A 24,317-nucleotide genomic window follows, 5' to 3' on the forward strand; every position below is an offset into this window, starting at 1 on the left:
GTTTTCGCCTTCGAATCGTTTCTGGTGCTGACTATCGTCCTTATTGTTAGCCTTTGTTGATGAAATACAGAATATTACCCTTAGGTCAGATCCAAAGTGGGTGGGTCTATTCGACCCTCCACCGCAACCCGTAAGGATTTATTGTGGCTCACACCTATTCACACTCGACCAAATAAACTCAGCTTCTTGACGAAGTCGATTAGTATGTATGGTGAGTGGTCTTTCAGGTCAGATGGTAAGAGAACGGCTCTGCCAAATCAATGGAGTCGTAAGCTTGACATCCATCTCCTCTGTATATTCAGCGTGAGAAAGAAAGTTTACTCTGTCCATAAAAGTCCCACGAGCTAGGGAAAGAAGGTCAATCACGGCAGAGCCCCGCCTTACTCTGTATTCATATTCATCAAACTGCACTGAAAATTCACAAAAACATCCTAGGAATTTTAACCAATGGTGCCTCAAGAACTTCCGGAAAATCAAGACCTCCCTGAATATTATTTTTTCCCAAGCTGAATCACCATCCCATATGAGATGTAGATTTTACCTAAATTTCAAGTATTTGAATCATGTTGCCTGTATAAAAAAGACAATTCCAATATCGAATCTGTATAGTAACTTCAACTAGCATATTTCAAGACGATCTCTATTACAAATAAATTGATTCAGAAGAAATAAATTTTCCGTTCACGATCCATAAAAATAAACCTTATAAGATGTACAAAATTTCACACTCTTGCTGGCACCGTAATTGATAACTTGTTTATTTTGTGGAAATTTATGACGCCTTTAATGAAATGAATGAAAATACTTCTGTCTAATGTCCCTTGTTATTTTATTTTCACGACCGGTTTCAGGTTTTATCCCATTATAAAGTATAAAAACTAACTGATACATTTTGAATCTAAAAATGTGGTTATATAGGAAGTTTGTAGGTTAGCTGAATGGGGTAACTTAATGAACAGAGGTGCCAATGCAAAACCCAAACTAGATTGAATGAAAACATAGAGGGGAATGATCAGAAGCATATACAGGCAAATGGTAGAAATTTTGATGTATGGTGCGGTGAACACGTCTGTTTGGAAAAATCTACAATTCATGAGCATTTGCAAGAATCAAAACACAAGATAAGTAAATATACTTTTAAAATCTTACACATATCTAATAAAGGAAAGAGAATGAATTTGTTGGAAGCTATGGACCTTAGTAAGTTATAAGTTTGACAACCCCAGTAACTTCTATAATATTTAGTGTTGAACTTTCATAGTTGGCACCTCTGTTCATTTAATTACCCTATCTAGCTTACCCACAAACTCTCTATATAACCACGGATTTAGATTTCAAATGTATTAATTCCTTTTATACTTAATAATGGGATAAAACTCGAAACCGGTCGTAAAAATAAAATAACTATAGGACGAAAGTGTTTTCATTAATTTTTTCAAAGGTATGATAAAGACCAATTGTTTCAGTCCAATGACGACAAGTTCTTGTTTTATATGTGGATGCGAAGCTCGACTCTATTTTCGGCATATTCTAATTTATATAATAACTTTGCATTTGAAAATCACACAGCAATAATTTTTTCAAATCATCTAAAGAACCAATTCGTTCAGGTCAGTATCAACTCCTTACACTGTAGGTTAATGGATTGACTCCTCAAAAAGCAACTACTCCCGTGGCTCATACCATGAAGGGCGTTCGATTATAGCCGACAGGTGTCAGTGTAGGATTCTTCACTGAATTTATTCCTGATGCATATGCTGTTGGCGATACAACTGATGCAATATATTTTCAAATATTGGAACACACTTGCAGACCGGTTTTGGGCGCTGTTTGGCCACTAGTAAGTGCAAGGTAGTGTCTATCATCAACATGAAGACGATGATTTCCGATAATTAAAAATCTAATTCTTTCAGAGTATCATTCCTCGAACTAGTCTGAAGCGAACAACAAACAACAGGTTTGTCATCGCCCCATCTGCCTGCGAGCGATATGCCCAATCAATTTGTAAGATCGTTCACAGGCAGATGGGGCGATGACAAAGCTATTGCTTGTTGTCCGCTTCAGCCTAGTTCGAGGAATGATACTCTGAAGGAACTAGATTTTCAAATATCGGAAATCATCGACTCTATGTTGATCTACTTGGCACTGACGAGTGGCCAAACAGCCCGAAACCGGTCTGCAAGTGTGTTCCAATAAAATTGAAAATCTATGGCGACAGTCTTATCGCCAACAGCATAATTAAAGTACTAGGTATTTATAATAAAAGATCTTGAGAATGATGTGCTTTTTGTCCTATTTTGCATTTTAGATTCTCACCCCAGCTCTCGTAGATGTCCTGACAAATTTTCATATTATTTCTTCTAGGGAAATATTGAGGGTGAAATTTTTTCAAAATGACTCCCTTACTATGAAAAAATCAGTTGGTTTCATAAATAGCAGTTGAATAGAAGTCCACAAGTTAATTCATCAACTGAATAAATCTGCTCCAAAGTAATCCTAATATTTGGTAATGAGCTTTGTCTTGTGTGTAGTTGACTCAAAACTATGAGAAGAGGATTCAAACGGTTCTACTGTCTGAACTAATTTCTGAAAACGTTATTACACTATCCATACAATACAAGAGTCGTAGAAGTAAAAGCAGTTCCGAGAAAACAATTTTCTTGATGTCAGGTTGAGTTAACTTCTCGTATTTGGGTCAGAAAGGTGGTTTATTAGGGCCATTCTGGAGAATGGCCAGATAAATAGCCAACTTGAATAAATAATAGTGTGCAAAGTGGTTGCTGGGGGAAATTTCCTGTTTGCAAGTAGTTAATTTCAATGCACTCCTCCTCTGAGGATATTGCTGGCTATTGAAGCAAGTATTGCCAATAAGTGATCGATTTTGTTCTCCTACGGAAATTAGACCCTTCATGAATATTATTACATTTTGGTTTCACAAAATATCACAAAAAATACTTCGAAATTTGTTGCTCAACAATTAACATGTTTATCAAAATTTATTCAATTATAAGTGACAATAGTTGTGCCGCCATTGTGGCTGCTGGTTTGTTCAAAATATTTTTGCGTCAACCAGCTTAGGAACGACAGAAGTCGACAGTTGTACGAACTGGTGATTGAAACATTCCATCTTTCAACATGGGATTCCTAACGTGGGTCGGACGATACACAGTGAACATCGTTCGTCCAACAGTTGGGCTCGAATCAACGTTCACGTAGCACTTGCTTGAATGAGTGGAACGAACTACTTACGTTTATCAAAGAGCTTTCAGTGCACAGACGGATTGTCAATGAATATACATACAGTGCGGTCCATATGTATGGAATAAATTCATTTTTAGCGTTATTATGTACTATGTGAAAAAAACCTGAAACAGGTCGATTTTTATTCATGAATTGACAATTTACAGTATGAAAATATTATCTTCCTTCAGCACCCCTTCTGAATTATAAGCACCCCTCAAAAATTTTAAATAGCCAAGGGGGTCGTGTGGCACCTTGTTGGAAAGGGATTTCAGTTCTCTGTTCAGCAATATAAAGTTTTTTTAAGTTCGGTGCAATCATAACTGAGGAAATTAATTTTTACTATTAAATTAAATGTTCAAAATGACCACCATTATTCACTTCTTGACAATAACCTGATCTATTAAACAGACGATCCCTGTAACAGGCTCCTTACTAACCTTGAATCCTGGAAAAAATCTTTAAAGATACTAAAATATTAGACAAAAAGCCAAATAAACAATTGATAAGAATCTAGTAGGCTGCTGTCATTTAGGTATTTAAAGTTACTAAAAGACGTCAGTATAATATTTGTGGGCGTATTATAGTTATTTATGTATCAAGGGAATTAGGAGGGCCTTAATTACCGATGGCAAAGTTTGCGTCCCGAGGGCCTCTGGCCCGAGGGACAGCAATTGCCTGAGGTTATTAAGGCTCATTAATTCCCGTGGTACATAGATAATTTTATTTCTGACCGATTTCAATAAAATTTTGTTCATTTTTGAAACGGAAAAATGTACCAATTCATTACCTTCCCGGTATATTTGAATCAGGTACCGTTGATTATAGTAGAGTTTTCTTGTTGCTAGGTTGTTGCTATGTTACTTGTTTATAAACAGAACTTTGTTATCAAGCTGTGTTTGCGGTGAAAACGTGTTTTCTACCCCAAATATAATGGAGGATATTTTGAAAAAAGCTGAAAAAGCAAGAGAATCATTAATTCCATCGAAAAGTGAAGCCGTATACCAAAAAGAATACAAGATATATCTGGACTGGCTGACACGGAAAAATGTTATGCCAAAAGATGTCACTGAAACTGTATTTCTGGCATATTTTCAAGAACTGGTAAAGAATTTTCTATGTTTTTCGGTAGATTTGGTAGTAATTGTGTTTATTCGTTTCAGTCAGAAACGTATAGTCCGAATTCTTTATGGACTAAATGGTCAATGCTAAAATCGATGGTGACTATACCTGAGAAACGAGATATCACCAAGTTTAATGAACTACAGGCTTTTTTGAAACGGAAGAGTAAGAGTTATAAGCCGAAAAAGTCTGCTGTTTTATCTCCTAAAGATGTTATCAGATTCCTAAAGGACGCTCCTAATGATATTCATTTATTGCATAAGGTAATTTTTTTCTTATTTTCCTTTTTGTGTGTATTCATTTCCTTTTTTTTGTTATAGGTTGTTTTGATTATGGGTTATTTTGGAGGATGCAGAAGTCAGGAAATTTTGAATATGAAGATATCGGATATAGAGGACCGGGATTCCGTTATGGTAGTGAACGTACCGGAAAATAAAACTGGTGTATCGAAGAAATTTACAGTTGTGGATGAAAAAGAGTTCTCCGCTTTGCCTTTATTAAGACTTTATATGTCTTTGCGTCCTAAAGGTATTGAACGATTTTTTTTGAGCTTCCGACGAAATAAATGTACATCTCAGCCAATTGGAAAAAACATGTTTGGGAAAATCCCCAGCAAAATCGCAATGTATTTAGGATTGCCAAACTCATCTTCCTATACGGGACATTGCCTTCGTCGCACTTCTGCTACTGCTCTAGCCAATGCAGGAGCAACTATGACTAACCTAAAAAGACACGGAGATTGGAAAAGTTCCACGGTGGCGGAGGGGTATTTGGAGGATAGCATCGAATTGAGAAATAAAACGGCGCGTATGTTGTCTACTTTGTCATCAGAAGAGGCAGGTACCTCGACTGTAGTGAACAGAAGCTCCAGCCATACAAAAGAAGAAATTGTTTCCAGTGGCGGAAGTAATTTTCAGGGAACATTTCAAAATTGTACATTTATTATTTGTAATGACGTGAATAAATAAAATATGGTTCAGTTTTCATTTCTATTTATTTTTACTTGTGAAAGGTAGAGGGAATTATAAAATCTATAATGTCCCAAGGGAGTTATGACCCTCTTTATTGATAGCGTAACTATGACGATATAAGCTTATAATATCCCGGTCAGAAATAAAATTTAATTATGGCTCATTTGTCCGAGACTCAGAAAATAGACATCTTAATTACGATTGGTTGTGGTGATAAAACAAGAACTCAAAAGGAGGTTTGTAAAATTTTGAATAATAAATACCCTGGTCAACACGTGTCGCAGTCTACAGTTAGCATAATTGAAAAAACGTTTCGTGAAACTGGACATGTGAAAAATATTGAAAAACCAGGTAGAAATGTTCAATTTACTGATGGAAAAAATTAGATGTACTTCTAGAGATTGAGGAAAATCCGCATAAGACAACTCGAGAACTTACCGTCGACAATGATGTAAGTGAATCATCTATTTTGAGAGTTTTGCATAAAGAAAAATACCACCCTTACAAAGATCAGTTGGTTCAGGAGTTGAATGAAGATGATCCTGATAGACGGCAAGAATTCTGTGAATTGATGATGGACAGAATGAACGCAGATTTGCAGTTCATAAACAAAATAGTGTTTTCTGATGGAGCGACAGTTAACAGATAGAACTGTAGATATTGGAGCAGAGAAAATCGTTACTGGATGTGTGCGACTCACACTCAATATCCTAAAAAAGTTATTTTGGGCTGGTATCATTAACAACGAAATTATTGGCCCTTATTTTTTGAGGGCACTGTTGATGGTAAGGTTTATCTGGATTGTTTTAATAACTTTCCAGTGCGTACATTACAAATACATTTTCCTGATGTTAATCATCCAAATGAGATAGATCGAACTATTTACTACCAACAAGACGGAGCTCCACCGCATTTTGCACGTACAGTTGGAAATTATGGCCGGCTAGATCCCCGATTTGACTCCTCTTGATTCCTTCTTATGGGTTTATTTAAAATCCAAAGTATATTTCAATAGACCAAACAATATTGCTGATTTAAAAGTTGGGATAACGAAAGAAATTAACAAAATAACCCCCGAGGTCATACAAAATGTTGTACGAGAATTCAAAAATCGCCTCAGTTATTGTCAAGAAGTTGATTATGGTCATTTTGAACATTTGATTTAATTGTAAATTACATTGAAAAATACATTTTAAATATTATGTGGCATTATTATCTTCATTCTACGTGAAGTTTTGTGATACCTAGAGACATTATCAAAATTTTACATCCTAAAAATCAATTTTCTCAGTTATGATTGCACCAAATTTAAAAAATTTCATATTGCTGAACAGAGGACTAAAATCCCTTTACAACAAGGTGCCACACGACTCTCTTTGCTATTTAAAATTTTCGAAGGGGTGCTTATAATTTAGAAGGGGTGCTGGAGGGGGATAATATTTTCATACTGTAAATTGTCAATTCAAGAATAACAATCGACCTGTTTCAGGTTTTCCCTTAGTACATAATAACGCTAAAAATGAATTTATTCCATACATACGGACCGCACTGTATATTGAAATTATAATTCATCGCAACATCGTCTCAGTGGCACTACAATTCATCCACAAAATCACCGAGACATTACTACACGGTATGTACCTTGAGGTCACGAGTCATTAAAGTAGTGACTTGCGACAAACAACATCACAAGAGGTGGTCGACGGTTTTTCTCATATTGCGTTGAAGATAGTATTAATAGGCGTTGGACTGGAGGTATTAATATAAATTTTCCAATGATATATTCTGTACGACGCGACGCGGAGATAATCTAAGTATCGTGAAAACTAATTTTGTTTGAATATTTCATTTCAGTCACATTATAAAAAGGATTCCCTAATCTGCAAAAAATTGCTCTGCATCTGCCCTTTGCGGAATTATAGAAGAATGTTCACATACAAACTCTCCAACAAGCTGGGAAAACTTGTTAACTTTTCCTTATACTTTGTTCTCTTAATGGTCTAAATGGAGTTTTCTGGGTGCTCCTCTCTCTAAAGATTCACTTTCAGAACATCTTCGAGGAAAACGAGAATCACTCAAATTGCTGACCACCAGATTTAATGAACTTCCATAACACGTTGCATTTTTTCTTTCGAAAAATTGTTTGGCGATTCCAAAACTCATCTACGCCCTCAGATGTTCCCCCACTTGGTCAAGTCAGTTAGAGCTTGATGAATTTGATAATTTACTCCGCCACACGACAGAATATGTTACAAACAATCATTTCAATAATGATTTATGGCTCCAAGCAACTCTTCCTGTAAACCTTGGCGGATTAGGGCTACGTTCGGCTTCTTCCTTAGCTTTACCAGCTTTTTTGTCATCAGTCAATAGTGTTTCCGATCTTATCAATTCCACTCTTCCTTCCATATTCATCAATATCGAAGACGTTTTTTATTCTGGAGGTGAATCACTTTGGCATGCTGCAACTAATATTGCTCCTCCCACAGATGAAAAGAAAATACAAAGAGTATGGGACCGACCTCTTCTGAACATTATAACTGATAAACTTCTGAAATCTATATATGATAAGGCTCGTCTCGCCTGAAAGCAGCAATGATCAAGGAATCGGGTGCTTGGCTGAATGCTTTACCTGTTGCATCTCTTGGAATACTATTGGACGATGAATCTTTCAGAATAGCAGTAGGACTTAGGATGGGTTCATCTATCTGTGTTTCTCATACTTGTGTTTGCGGCAGTATAGTTGATGAGAAAGGTACACATGGTTTGAGTTGCAGGAGAAGTGCAGGGCGTACATGTCGACATCACCAAGTGAACGACATATTGAAACGAGCTATGTTGTCAGCGGATGTTCCTGCAATTCTGGAACTCTTAGGTACCACTCGAAATGATAGTAAACGACCAGATGGTATGTATCTCATACCATGGAAATACGGTAAACCTGTGGTATGGGACTTCACTTGCGTTGACACAGTCGCGGCTTCCCATCTAGCCGAAAGTTTCAAGTCTGCTGGAACTGCAGCATTATCTGGCGAGAAATTGAAAAGAAAAAATACCAAAATCTTGGAAACAACTATCTGTTTCATCCACTAGCGGTTGAAACTTTTGGTGTTCATGGCCCGGAGTCTCTGTTATTCGTTCATGAACTCGGAAGGAGAATAAGCCAAGCAACGAAAGATCACCGTTCTACCTCTTTTTTGATAGAAAGAATTAGTATTGCTATTCAACGTGGCAATGCTGCTACAGTACTTGGAACTATTCCTCCTTCACATAATTTTGATGAGATCATGCATTGCCCTAATTTCAGCACGGAACTGAAACCTCTTCGAAACAAGCCGAGATATGTGGATATTTATCAGTCTCCTATTGAGGTTAATTCACAAGTGATTGATCGACCTTCTTCTTCTTCAGTGCGATCAGTGAGCTCAGGTCATTCTTGCCCCCCAAATATGAGTTGCAGTCCTCGTAGAACTGATTCCCTTTCAGTGGAAGAGCTTCATGAAGCAAGAGCCGGATCGATCCCTCTACGAAACCCTTCTTCACTTGGAAGGATCGATCGCAGCTTGAAAAATGGTTCTTATGGAGATTCTGTGTAACATGTTCTTCCTTACGAATCAGTAGATAGTTGTCTTGAAAATCTAGAGAAGAAAATTGGATTGGATAATTAAGGAAACACTTGCTACATGAATAGCATTTTACAAGTGTTGTTCATGACAAAGAATTTCAAGAACGAAGTTTTAATGATGAACGAGAACGGGAATGTTTCCTACTTATTCATCAAACTCAAACACCTGTTCATGCAGCTGCAGTTTCGTAAGAAGGTATCATCTTTCCCTCCAACCAATTTCCAGAAGTCTTTGAAGTCCACTAGATACTCGTTAGGACAACAAGAAGATTGTTCCGAATTCTTGGGGCTCTTGTTGAATACTCTTCGTGAGCAAAACAATAGCAAAATCAATACTCCTGACCGCTTTGGACTAAATGATTCCGTACAGCCCATGTCGTCTTGTGTTTGTAAATCTTTTGCTGGACATTTTTAGATCAAGATCTTCAGATGATGTGGTGCTGCAGGTTTTTCCGGGTTTTTCTGCAGCTGAAAAAGCAAATGCGCCACTGAAGTCGCCCCGGAGCGCCAATTAATTTTTATTTTTGTTTTCATTTTATTTTTATCGTTGTTTTAATAAAATATTTATTTCATTCTGAGAAGAACAATTTATTTTTGGAATAGTTTCTTTAGGAATGTTACCTTCTACAAATCTATAAAATTATCAGAATATTGAATGTAAAAATGAATACAAATCTAGAAAGTGCAAAAAAGTTACTGCATTTGATGAATTAGCTTTTTGAAAAAAAAATCTTATTTGTCAGTAACTTTGCAGTAATTTGTCAGTGAGTTCATATAAAAATGAATATGTACCATCTAGTGACGTTTTAAATACTATCGATTTTCTTTGGCCAACCTATTTAAATGAAAAAATTATTAATTTGTAGTTATGATTTGATGTAAAACAATTTGATATTGTTGTTATTATTGACACTGATGATATCAAATTGATCGTAGGTTTGATAATGAAGATGAATAAAGTCTTCGAAACGGTGACATACCTGAAATTTTGACTTATGACGTTCGGCCAAGTTGAGTAGCCTTTTAACAGGATTGATTCAAAATCAATATCTTTCATTTGAAACTACTCAGTAACACCTGCCATCCTCTAAAACGACGTCAACAGCTACTCGACTCGTCTACTGTGGTAATTTGCGTCATCCATTACTACTACGGACCCTGCGGAAGTTTTACGAGTATGTTTTCAAACCATCCTTCGAATACTGTCGCATCCATTTCTTGATCACAGTCCCCATTTTTCTTCGATTCAAACAGCATCAATCCATCTTTCACGAATCCCTCCCTGCTTCCTGTGTGAGGGATGATCAGACGACGACCTTTTCCAACTGGAATTTTCAAACCAGTGGACCAACCTTCCTGAAGGCTTGACTTCCACTTTCGATGTTCTGGTCTTGCCAAACCTTCGAGACGATACGACCGTCATTGAACTATGTTTCATCCAAATGGAAAATAGATTCATCCAGTGCTCTGGCTTTCTTTATTTTCCACGAATAGTTTCTTCCCATTATACATTCTGTGATTTTTCTATCAACGTGCTATTCCTATCTAAGTGAAGTTCAGTGTACTGTTCTCTTGACAAAATTCTTGACTTCTTCGTTTCCTTGAGTTCCTTAAAAATTTTAGATCTATTGACACCGGTCATATTCGCGCATTTTTGCACTACTTCCTCCTTACTTTTTATTTCGGGCGGATATTATATTCTTAAAGATTATAAACATTCATTACAGTTGTTTTTTCATTTATATTTAATGCTGACAGTTTCGGTCACTTCACGGTTCTCAAACAACTAGCTTCTATGTTGTATAGCTTTTTATTTAACGCGCTCTCGAAGTAAACTGAAGAATATCTAACCCCTCACCATGGCCTTGAAACTCCTAATAGTAAATAATGTAATATTTTCTTCCTATGGAAAAAGGCAATTGATGGGTGCAGTGTGTCTATTGACGGTATAATTCAAAGGAATATCTATTTATATCTCCTCCAAAAAAAATATTTTTTCAATCTCCTCCAACTATTTCATTATAAATGTTTGGTATACAAACGGGATAGAGAATAGGGTTTTTTCATTTAATTGAGCGTTCATATAATTTTTTTTCGAAGCTGTAATTAATGTTAACATAAAAATAGCTGTTTCGAAAGGAAATACTCGTGATTTTGAAAATGCCTTTATCAAGCAGCTATCAACGGGTCAACTAGAGCTCAAAAATCATCTGCTGAATTTATTATATCCACATATTCACAAAGGAATACTGAATTATAAGAGTTGCAATGAAAGTTTTCCGAAAGATTATTGTTTACTCAACTACTCGTTAATTACTTTCTTTCCTTTCCAATATTCATGTTTGATGGATTGAATATTTATTTTTTCCAGAATCAGGCGTCGGGGGCACGAACAGAATCACGTGTCACGTGAATCTTTGAGTTCGAGAATCATGTGTCTCAAGCAGACACAATGAGCCAAGAATGACAGCTCTTCATCATAATTAATAATAATAATAATGTTCATTTCCGAAGAAAAAAGGTACGATTATATCAATAACAGGTTTTTATAGCAGATTAACATATAGTGAGTTAATAACATGATTCAATACTCTACAAAAATTGCATTTTGAAATAAACAAATGAACCACTAAGGCTAAACAGCCAGCGCGAAGTGAAGGTACGTTTTATTTTTCAATATAAGTTAGTGTAATTGTTTGAAAATAATATATAATAATATATAAACCAACAGAATTATATTGGAATGAACAAAATAATGGAATGATTATAACATACAATGAATCCGGTGGGTTGGGTTACCTATCGGCCGCGTCTCCAGGTGGCGGATAGGGAAACGGCCAGGGGACTGGAGGCCCTGTCTTGGAAGCCAATGTGGCCTTACGGACGGGGTCGCCGGACTCCTGGTCAGTGGTAGAAATAAGTAAGGTGAGGAAAACTAAAACTCTCCAGAAGCATTTGCAAAACATGCTACCGTGGACCAGAATACCCAAGCTAAGGTGTGAGAAATCGTGCCGACAGCTGAATGGCCACAGAGTGATATCGTCGGCCTAATGTGAAAATTGCACAAGTCTAAGGACCTAAATTTTACAGGAGAACAAAAAAACCATTTTAATTCTTTAAAAATAATGTAATCTGGGTGAAAATGAAATTTGGATGAAAAATACATTTAGGGAACTGCTATCAAGTATTGATTCATTTTATAATTGTTACCTGTTGAAGAATGAAGGGAGTTATGCAAAATTCATTCTTATATCCAGTACGAAGATGGACTTATGAAGATTTCAGAAATAAAACAACGCTATTATTTACATACCTAAGGCATTATTTCTATTGAATCGAAAATAAGTACTAATGAAATAATATGAAAAACTATTCTTTTTTAATTTTCAATTCTTCTTTGTACAATAAAGGAAGAAAGTCAATTGATACATAATTTGAATTTGGTTTAAACTTATAGGCATATCTTGAAATTCCCCGGAATGTTTAATTTCAAACTCGATTCCACCATCTGGATTATACTTCAGTGCTTTAAGATTGTTAACAGTTAACACCAACTTTGAATCCAGGTCTAATTGAGTTTACTGAAGTCTTTGAAAAAAAAGTGTAATCTAAATAGATCACCTCATACGGTCTAGGATTTTTTCGAGCCAATTTACATAGGGAGACATAATCAGCTGGCCCATTAATGATTCTACCTTTAAGTTGCCACTCTATGGTAGAATGCATAGTCGCACTTCATTTGGGTATGGACCTTTTCTGAATATTTCTGGATGATACAAACATGTTTTTACGAGTGTAAGATTCAACAACGCGTTGCTTAAAGTGCAATTACGGTTTTGAGCGCTACAACCGTCAGTATATAATATTATTTGTTGCATTGGCTCAAGCTGGGGAATTACATTACTTATCAAGAAGTTACAAATTATTATTGATGAAAAGCAGTTGGCACTGAGCTCCCCTTCACGTACAGAGCTGATACGTTCGATTTCGGGCACAAAAGTACTGACTGGAGGTCCATCGTAAATACCCTATTTTTTGAATTTTTGTCTTCTTCTTTTGCTTCCCGTGCTTCTCCTTTCTTGATAATGTGCTCCCTGTGAACAGATTCCTGTAGATTTTTCGTCTTGTCGTTCGTCTTTTTTTGGCAAAAACAATGCTAAATTCAGATCTTCAAACATGTTTGAGAATGTGGCAATGGATAATGGAGCTATATTATGTTCTACACACCAATTATATTAATACAGTAAATAAAGCTCCGATTTGGTTTTGAACGTTGGCCCTATATGTAATTTTGTTGACGATTTCCGACAATAGTGTGATTCAAGTTCATTTCGCTTTTGTTTTTTCGAAAATACTACATACGAAGATGTCCTCTAGATTACTTCCGGTCCCTTTCTATGCATTGATCTTTCCGTTTAATTTTTCAAGACTTTTGCAGAAATAAAGTACTTCTTCTTAGGCCACCCATATACTCAACCCCTTTCTATCTATTTACTTTATTAGTATTTTATTTCTATGTTTTTTACCACTTTCAACATAGAAATTTTCATTTCTCTTTTCATTATGATCTCCTGCCACGTAGTAACGGCTACATCCATCAATTTATAGTATTTTATTTCCATTCTGCAGGATCAGAAAATCTTCACTAGAATCATTATTTTCTTCATCACAATATTATTCCCTATCATTGCCGATTTGACATGTAGGGTCATTGTTTTCATTATCCACTTCTTCGGGATTATTTGTTGCATCTTCTTCATCATTATCTCCATTTTTTTCGAAATCCATAGGAGTTTCTGTTGGCGCGTCTATATCGTTTGTTGTATTGGCATTGAGCATCTCATCGGAAAAAATAAAACTATCAAAGTTTGTATCCGTTTGCCCTATGCCGGATATTACTGCATTGTTGAGAAAGCTGGATGATGAATCATTGTTTTTCCCTAGGTCTAAAATGTTTTCTGTCAAATGAATTTCTTGTTCTAATTCTGCTAGAGCCGACTGTAGTTTTTCCTCGTATTCTTCTGCAAAACACTTTTAATTTTCCGCACTCTTTGTATCAGTATGATTGTCTTGATCTTCGTCTTTGAACAGTTTTATTATCGTGTTTAATTCTATAGAATCACGAGTTGATATTCCATAACTATCGTTAGTTATGTCCTTCAAAATGTTGGCCGGATGTTTTGTTAAACTCAACAGTTTGAAACCTCTTGTCCTACGATCCAAAGCTAAAAAAAATACTTGTTATCTTTAGCCACATAGTGTAAAGTCACTGGTAAAAACATCCCAGTAAAGAAGCCCCCAGGTTGTAAAGCCCCTGGTAAAATTCATCTCTACAGTAATAATTGATATTCGAATGGCTTTGAAAACTGCATAACTCCCGTGAGTTCTAAATATATCAACAGCGTGAAAATGCACAACTCCCTAAGTTTAAAAAAATGACATTAAACCAGTCTAATATATGTTAACACATTTCAAAAGCTCAAATTCATATAGTATGTACTTACCTTAGTGATATTGATCTCTGATAAAATAACGGCTAATTTAAAGTCTGACAAACTGAAAAGCACGACACCGAACAGAGACAGAACCATCAAAGTACACTTACTAGGACTTATACAACTTTCTTACTGATGTATGCGCGTTATACTGATGTATAACGCGCATTTCATACTTCTGTTTCTAGTCCCATCTAATTACTGTTTACATAGTTATTTGATTTCAGTGTATACATACGCTGCTTCGCTAACAGATACAGCTAAAAACTAATTTTGTGAAAAATTGGACTTATGCAATGTTCACATTAGGCCGACGATATGCGATTACGAACGACCCCTTTGGGGAACTGGGCGAAACTTCATTGTAATCAGTATACCTCTGGTAATGCGGGGCTCTGCCAGAGGACACCAACTCTTTCCTGCTACTCGTGGTAACACTCATGAATGAACCAAACGCAAAAACAGAAACAACAAAATCAAAAACCAATCCCGAGGCTGGACAGAAGTGCTCACCTCAATCTAAGGCGGTGCGTGGGAATGAACAGAAATGTCCACCCCAATCTATCGCTTGGAATGAGGCTGGACATAGCATACGTGATGTAATACAAAGACCAAGGCGTAAGCGCATTTGCGGCGCCGAGGTTAAAAGGATAAGGAGAGCGAAGGAGGCAGAAGTGTCAGCAACTATAAATGCACCCTTCTCTCCCCCACTCTACTTCCAACAGCAAGGGCACTTCCTGCGACGGGCGCCAAGAGCTTCGCCTTGAATGAAGGCAAGGAACCGGTTGCCCCTGCAGGAAAGCCCCCTCACTTGTGCATCTCCACGGAGGGAACCCCAAGCGCAACGACAGTAATGTCGCTGCACCTCCCAAAACCTTCGCGGACGCCACCGTGAGACACCTCAAGGTTGCCAAAGAGAGTGTGTGTTCGGCGAGTCTTGGCCTACATCTGGCAATATAAAGGAGATGTCTCCTAGTAAGTCCACCTTCTTGGAAAGGACAGGATAGACGATGACCTTGGAGGACAACTCCTCTGGAGGATGTACAATGGGTCACATGTAGCCTAAGTGCTGTGGGTCTACACTCACCCTGCCTCTTCTACAGATACAGATTCAGAACATACAATGAATGATTTGTGATTCATCAGTTCGGACTTCCATTGTCTAATATAATATAAATTGATTTGAAATTCCTGAAAAATATTAAAAAGATTAACCGAAAACAACAATTTTATTCGAACAAAAAAACTGAAATTACAAAAATATAACATAAAACCAAACAACAACCAAAAAATAAAAATTGAAATAATAATGAAAGCTGAAATTTGAAAATTTTCGTTCACATAAAACGAAAAATAAAAATGAAAAGATTTCAAACCAAGTTATGTCACGACGTTTCGATTGTCAGTATCCACAATCGTTTTCGAAACGTCGTGATATAACTTGTTTTGAAATCTTTTAATTTTTAGTTTTTTGTTAATAATAACTTTTAAATTTCAGCTTTTATTATTATTTCAATTTTAAATTTTTGGTTGTTGTTTGGTTTTATGTTATTTTTTTGTGATTCCAGTTTTTTTGTTCAAATAAAGTTGTTGTTTTCGGTTATTCTTTTGATTATTTTTCAGGAATTTCCAATCAATTTATATTATATTAGACAATGGAAGTCCGAACTGATGAAATACACCACCTTCAAACAAATGAATGATTGGTTGAAAGTTTTAATGAATATTACCGCAGGGAATTCCATTCGGGTCTATCAGATTATGTATTTTTTTCCTATCTGTTTCGTGAAGGTACGCTTTATTTTTTTTTTTAATAAAACAATTGATGTTGAGTCTTTGATATTCCTAGGGATGTTTTTGAATATTCTCGTGGTGCTTAGATAAGTATATCTATCTTCTTTGACCAATAGTTTTGGATGAGTACTCAGTTCGCATTATGTTCCCTTTTTTGCCTTGGTATTATAATTGTGGTCAATATTTCGACTTATCTTTTTGTATTGACCTACCGTTACACGTAGAAAGTAGATGTTTCTGAGGTCCAGTATTCCACTTTTAGAATACAATAGGGTCGATGAATACGTTTGACATTTATTGAAACAAATTTTTAGGAAATTTTTCTGTGAAATATCAATATAATTTGAGTAACTGCTGGCGATACCACCCCAACCTAGGATTCCATGCGAAAGACTAGACTCTATCAATGCGTGGTACAGGATTTTCATTTGGTGAGTATTCAATATATCTTTAAAGTATAAAAATTTAGAAATTATACTCGTCAATGTACCTGAAGTTTTTTTATGTGAATATTCAATCTAATGTGTCTGTCTAGATATTTAACAAATCCTTCAATTGAATAATATCATCAGATTTCTTCATTTCCAGGTAATTGAAATCTGGAATGTGAGATGAGTAACAAGCGGAAGGTAGAAACATGGTTTTCAAAGTTCAGTGTTAATTTTTTTTGATTGAAACAATCTATAATTATACTCATGTCACTTTCGACTTTCTTTTTCAGATTTTCCCAGGATGTATCTTCATAGAATATTGCCGTGTCATCTGTAAAACTAATGATATCTCCGTTGGTCTATGAGGTGAGTAAATTATTCATTTAGATAATAAATAATACCGGTCCCAATACTGTACCTTGCGGCACCCTATATTGCGGCACTCAGTGTATTATCGATTATTACCTGCTGCTTTTTGTTGCCCAGGTAGTTTTCAAATATTTTATGTACATTTCCGCTGAATCCTAGGTCTTGCAAATCCTTCGAAAGCTGTTTATGGTCAACGTGTCGAAAGCCTTTGCAAAATCCACAAAAACAGCTACGGAAAGTTTTTTGCTGTCCAGGCTGTTATATATTTTTTATGTGAGCGCGCAAATTGCATAATTTGGATTTTCCTCAAACGAATCCAAATTGTTTTTTAGATAAAAGTTTATTTTCATCAAAATAACTGACTATTCTGACCTTCAAACGTTTTTCCTAAATTTTTGCGATATTAGTGATTAGCGTAATGGGCCGGTGAATGAGAATTTCATCATTCTTCCCACTTTTGAAGAGTGGCTTTATTATCTCAAGTTTGAGTATTTCAGGTCATTTTCCATGATTATATTTATCAAGAACGTGAGAGGTTGTGGAATTTCGTTTCAGATTTCTTTCAGAAACTCTGTTCGTATTTCCTTAAATCCGGGAGCTTTTTCGTCTTTCAAATCATTTATAATTGTGAATGATTCATTTTCTTTTACAGGTGAAAGAAATAATAAAGACTGAGTCTGGGTTCCTTTCAGTGGTGGAATTGCAGGCACCCTAATTTTTACAGCAAATTTTTTGCTAGCAATGCATTGAACAAGTTTACTATTTCAACTCTATCAGTATTTGGTTTATAATATTTTGTTTTCTGTCTGCTGATAGTTTCTTCACTTTCCAGACCTTCACTTCGGTCGATTTTTCTTTTATAATATGAGATTTTAGATTTTTTTATTAATACATTAACTATATTTCGGTATCTCGAATATTCGGTTTTTAGGATAACATCAATTTTCATTATTATTATTATTATCACTATTTTTGTGTCTAATTCTTCATTCAATAACAAATTAATTTTGAAATAACTCATCAGGCAAAATACTCGAGAATTTGTATAACTTACAGCTGTCTGTACGGAACCTTTGAAATACTGGGCGTGATTGACCTTCTTTCCCTAGCTACTAGTGGCACTTTCATGGACAGAGTAAACTTGAAAATTCTTTCTGACGCTGAGTCTACAGAGGGGATGGATGTCGAGCTCACAACTCCAACTGATTTCCCTGTAAATTTAGATCAGGAGCGAGTCTACAGAGGAGATGGGTGTCGAGTTTACGACTCCAACTGACCTTTCTGTAAATTCAGATCAGGAGCGGGAGCTTCTCAACCGTCCAACTCTTGATCCAATAACTGAACCTAAAAAAAGAGTTGATGGTACAGCCAGGAAACGACTGAGTCGTCTCCTCAATAGCGGGGTTCCTTACAAAACCGCCTAGCACCAAATTCTTGAGCGGCGTACGCAGAATCTGTCTCAGGTGGAGAAACAAACCCCAAAAGAGGAGGCTAGCAAACGCTTGCGCTCAAGTGATGATTCATCTATAGAGGCGAAAAAGCCGTGCACGGTTGAATCTGAGGCATCGTCAGGTGTAGCTGACGTGCAAAAACCCTCTTATGGGAAGGTTGTCGCGGGTGTCAAGGTGTAAATCTTGCACCTTTACTATCCGAGTACCTCATTAACGATGAAACAGTAGAGCATATACTTTGTGCCTGCCCCGCTGGGGACCAAATCAGGTTTTTAGAGTTTGGCAGAGCCGTACTTTTACCATCTGACCTGAAAGACCACTCACCATACATACTAATCGGCTTCGTTAAGAAGCTGGGTTTATTTGGTCGAGTGTGAATGGTGTGAGCCACAATTAACCCTTGCGGGTTGCGGTGGAGGGTGAAATAGACCTACTCACTTTGGACCTAACCTTAACCTAATCAAGCTTGTATAACTGATGTTTGATATGGGAAAGAACATTCGAAAAAATGTTTCAAATTATAAAAACTGTTTTTTATTTCAATTTGCAAGTCGTGCAACATATAGGTGAGAACTTTCATGTACCCGTTACACATTTTCATATTTATATTTGACATTTTGAGGTGGGAGAGATTTGGAATTCGGTTTTGTTTTGGTAAATGAAAACAATAAAGAATACATTTTCAGAGTACCAAACTAAAAATAGCTGCATGCTATGTATGAGATAGCATCATTGCTAGATATACATGATAGATTTGTAGTTGATATTTTACCAATAGATTTTATTTTCAATGATTAATATGTTTTTTCAAAGGAATGGAAATAGTAACAATATAAAATCAACTTTAATAAATACCTTCCACATCACATTTTCTTTTCAATAATCACTTCCTCATCACCAATTCACAATCAGAACTTATTTCGTTATCTTCACCGGATTTTGATATTCTACCGACACATATTTTTACACAGTTACAGTCAAGTTTGGAAATTCTTTCTAGTTTTGTCATTTTCACTTTGGTAAAAATATTGTAGTCCAAACAAGATATGTTATGATTCTGGGACAAATCCAATATAAGTAAGTCCGTTTTCAAGCTTGATAAAAGATTCCCTGGCAAATTTCTCAGTTTATTTTTTGAAACATTTATAACATCCATATAGTCCATGTTAGAGAACAATTTCTCATCTAGCTCTGCCAGTTCATTCCTGTCAAGCCACAGCTGACTCAATTCTCTAAGGCCTGAGAATGCGTCTGAATCAATTGAAGAAATGAAATTTTTGCTGAGGTATATCTTGGTACCAGATTGAGTTCCATTGTTTCTTTCACCATTGATATTTTGGAAAGCTTCACTTGGAATATGTTCCAGCTGGTTTCTTCTGAAGAACAGATCCCTGAGTTGAGGTGTATTTCTGAACCAATTGGAATCCCAAGAAGATATAAAGTTGCTATTCATTTTCAAAGTTTGCAAGTTAGGCATGTCATCGAAAGCGTGGGTTTCTATTACTTCGATCTGGTTTCTATGTAGATACAATTTGGTTACCAAGAGATTGTTGAATACTCCTGTTTTTATGTTTACTATTTTATTTTCGTAGAAAGACAGTGTAACGAGTTTGGAGAGATTCGTGAATGCTCCAGGTTCAATATTGAAAATACCGCAAGAGGTAAGTTTCAGAGTCTCAACATGTTCCAATTTCCTAAAACTATTAGCAAAAATTGTTGGTATTTTTGCTTTTATTTTCAGATATTTTCTATCAGTTACCACACTACTATCGATGAAGGATACATTAGTGAGTGGATTTCTGTGGCCTTTTTTATGCGATTTATACCACCCACATTCGAAAAGTACTTCACTATAAACCGTGCTATCTATTAAAACCAACACTGTTAGTAATATCGTTAAATAATTTTCATGAGATCTTTTCATCATGATTGATATACTAAAAATGAAATCATCACTGAGTGACTAATACTAAATAATTGTTTGGGATCACACTCAGGTCAAGTAAATACGCTTTATCAAGGATATATTCAATAACTTGTTACTAATTTGATGGATAATATAATATCAATTCATATTGCTGTTAGTTGAATTGAGGAGAAGAAATATTTCGGAGTTGGATTAATTTTTCATCAGTTTTTATATCGCAAAATAGTTACTCAATATTTGAAGTTGCAACTGTCTTTATAACCTGGGTGGAATATATTCGGTTACTCACGTATTTTAATTTTTGCAGATATGTTTGTTCGCCTAAAATATTCGCATTCGCATTTTTCTTTCGTATTTCCTTACTCTCATTCATTATTCACTTCAACAAATGTCACAAATATCACAAATGTCAACATAACATCAAGTAGTCCCAAGCCACAGGGAGGAGCACTGGTTTGAAAGGAAGTTCAAAGAAACTGCATATATGTGGTCCAACGACGCATTCAGCCAAGCTAGCGTAGATTCAGGCAAAGTTTAATCAACCGTGAAGCGGAGAGAGGAAAGAAAAAATAGGTGAAAGCGTGCGGATGACCTATACATTCAACAGTTCTCAGAGGAATAGTCCAGTCATCACATGGAGATGATTTTGGATACTAACAATCGAAACGTCACGAAGTGACTTGGTTTGAAATAATTATAATTTTTATCTCATTTTTGATTGTTCATCTTTCAATTTTTTGCTTATTTTCATTTCATTGTATTTATTGCCCAATATAACTGTTATTTTAAGCTATTCATTTTAATGACTGCAATAGTTTCTTATGCTATTTCATCGAATAATTCAACCTAAAAGTATCAATTGGAAATTTTTCGAAAGTTGACTTTGAAATGAACCAGTTTTGAAAATATCAAAAGAACATATACACAATGAATAATTTAATAAATTCACCGAATAGTTGAGTGGCGCAAATGCAAAAGTAGGAGGAAGAGGAGGAAAATGAGATTTTGCATGGCTATTTCATAGTACACATTCATCACTCCATCATACGATTCATTTTTTGTCAACTAAGATCAAATAACAATATACTATTTCACAAGAAATGTAACCATGAAATTATAGGAGAAAAAGAAACACGCCACTCTTTGAACAAATAGTTGAGAGTTATTTCTGAATAACTATATATTCATCTCAACAACTGGTATTGAACTATGTTTTTCTTTGGAGTTTTTGAAGACTTTTCATTCCCCTCGACTTTTTGAGTTATGGGCCAAAATTTTTTCCATTGTAGCAAATAAAAATATGTTTATAACATTCTTTTATGTTTCAAATAGTGCAAATTGATAGCTCAATGGAAATAATTGATTATTTAGAAATACTCAAATTGAAAGGAATATATTCTTCAGAATGCATTGGTTTTCTGGGAAAACAAATCTTCTGGCCTTCAACATCTTCATTTTTATACGAAGCAATTCAATTCAAAATAAACACTTTCTTTCTTTCTTCAGAAGTTACCCCACGATATTTCTATTAAAATGGTGGAGCAAAAAAGGGAACAGCCTCTCCTGGAAAATTATATGCCTCTCGATTTGAAGAAGATTTCTATGGCTAGAATTGAATCGAATAAACGTATGAATGTCTTAACGTCCTGTCATCGTGATAAGAATAAATGTATCTCTTTCGTGACATATAGTCTCAATGTTATGAATGAAATAGTGTTCCATTTTGTTATATTATCCAGAAAAGAGCTGATAAGGCAATGAGGCAAAAGTCTTGAACTTTAAAGTCCGCCATTGAGAAATGAATTGAGAATGATCGTTTTCCATGTAACTGAAATGTTATATCGTAACTCTTTCTTGTAACTTATTGGATAGCTTTCCTATAACGGAGTACAAACCGAATAAAAGAAAGTAATTTTCCTATGTTTGCATATTAAAGAAGTTGTTACTTTCATGTAATTCTATGTTCATGTGAAAATAATTGTTTCGAGATGGCTCTTTCTGTCACTTTTTATTCAAAAGTAGTATACAAAGTAAAAGAAATAATAATTTTTTCCATAAATATGGAAACCAGGATATGGAAGAAAACTTTTTCTAAATTGAACCTATTTTATAATTGAAGTGAAATAATATCATATGGGTGGGTCGTGACTGGCCAGTTGAAGAAAGAACTTCGAAACCACTATGTGATTTCTGTTTGTGAGGTTACAGTTAATTTTGAGTCAATTTCATAGAGAGAGACCCCGTTTATCCATTTTACTATATATATATATATATATATATATATATATATATATATATATATATATATATATATATATATATATGTTGCTGTATCGCTGCTGTTCCAATGTTTTGACAGACTCAGAATCAACGAAATTGGGCATGCAGTGCAGTGAATAAAAAAAAGTAATTTTCCTATGATTGCATATTAAAGAAGTTGTTACTTTCATCTAATTCTATGTTCATGTGAAAATAATTGTTTCGAGATGGCTCTTTCTGTCACTTTATATTCAAAAGTAGTATACAAAGTAAAAGAAATAATAATTTTTTTCCATACATATGGAAACCAGGATATGGAAGAAAACTTTTTCTAAATTGAACCTATTTTATAATTGAAGTAAAATAATATCATATGGGTGGGTCGTGACTGGCCAGTTGAAGAAAGAACTTCGAAACCACTATGTGGTTACTTATACATGGCATGTTAATTCATTATTTAGTATAGTATATTAATACGAAAATTGCGATGAAGTGAATATTACAAAATGTTTCTGTCTTCAATACCTTAAATAAGGTAACATACCTTATTGTTCTAATTTGATTATTGACAAGGAAAATGCGATGTGACACCTCGGTCAGGTTTACAGAAACAATGAAATTCGGCACATTTTTCAGTAATGCATTTTTTCTATTTTACAGTAGTTTCAATAAAACAAATATGCGGTTGACATGAGTAATATCTACCCAGCAGGTAGCTAATATTGATTTATGTTCCAGGAAATAGAGTAGGTATTTGTCAGAAAAGTATTAGTATGAGTATTAAAACACAATTAACATTAAAAAAGGAGGATAGCATTTGTTAGTTGTTCTATTTATGGCCGAGTGTCCAAACTAGTGATTCGTTTTAGTGGGTTTGAAACAATGATGAAATATGGTAGAATCAAATTTGTGGTAAAGGCGACAAAATCATTGTTCTTTCGATTCTATTGAATGCGAAATTAGAATTTTTTTGAAGAAAAGAGAATTGAAACTTTCTATGTTTTTTACCACTTTTATTTGTAACTAACGTTACTGCAGTTACGTCCTATGAGGACATTTTCTAACTTATACATTAAACTCATGTATAAAGTTTGAAAATGTCCTTATAGAGGACGAAACTGCAGTAACGTTAGTTACAAATAAAAGTGGTAAAAAACTTTTACATGAGTTTAATGTATAAGTTTGAAAATGCCCTTATAATAGGATGAAACTGCAGTAACGTCAGTTACCAATAAAAGTGATAAAAAACATAGAAAGTTTCAATTCTCTTTTCTTCATTATGATTTCCTACCACGTAGGATGGCTCATCCATCAATTTATTGATAGAATTTTTTTAATATGACGAAACTATCAAGAATAATTTCTGATGAATTAATCCATATAATTTATCCCAAAATAAATTAGAGTGAAGAATAAATGAACGAGGAATATTTTGAAATAACATCATACGAGAAAATAAAATACCTTACGAATATTTTATATTACCAGGCAAATAAACACGAGCGTTTCTATTGTAAATGCAGTATTTTTTGCGTTAAGCGGGATAAAAGATAGTGTCGCCATCTATTTCAGTTTTCTTCCACGATGTCCTCTGATACGTATTCCTCCTGATTGCACCTTTGTATAATAGATG

The 24,317-nt window shown here is 35.1% G+C and overlaps 3 protein-coding genes across 3 annotated transcripts in view; 1 reads left to right on the plus strand and 2 right to left on the minus strand.

Moving 5' to 3' along the window:
• LOC111516192 (uncharacterized) overlaps nucleotides 1-24,317 on the minus strand; it is a 267,285-nt gene that overhangs the window by 227,074 nt on the left and 15,894 nt on the right. The gene's annotated exons all lie outside the window — the stretch shown is intronic.
• LOC141484749 (uncharacterized) lies at nucleotides 3,825-5,348 on the plus strand. Its single transcript, XM_074180106.1, has 3 exons — nucleotides 3,825-4,344; nucleotides 4,404-4,625; nucleotides 4,683-5,348. The coding sequence occupies exons 1-3, from the start codon at nucleotides 4,174-4,176 to the stop codon at nucleotides 5,328-5,330; spliced, it is 1,041 nt and encodes a 346-aa protein (XP_074036207.1). The 5' UTR covers nucleotides 3,825-4,173; the 3' UTR covers nucleotides 5,331-5,348.
• On the minus strand, nucleotides 19,324-20,451 carry LOC141484750 (uncharacterized). The gene has a single exon (XM_074180107.1). It carries the CDS (start codon nucleotides 20,423-20,425, stop codon nucleotides 19,382-19,384), a length of 1,044 nt encoding a protein of 347 aa, XP_074036208.1. The 5' UTR covers nucleotides 20,426-20,451; the 3' UTR covers nucleotides 19,324-19,381.

This window comes from Leptinotarsa decemlineata, unplaced genomic scaffold, assembly GCF_025532065.1.
Source record: "Leptinotarsa decemlineata unplaced genomic scaffold, Ldec_3_MD MMD2_tig00026282_RagTag_RagTag, whole genome shotgun sequence".
Lineage (NCBI taxonomy): Eukaryota > Metazoa > Arthropoda > Insecta > Coleoptera > Chrysomelidae > Leptinotarsa > Leptinotarsa decemlineata.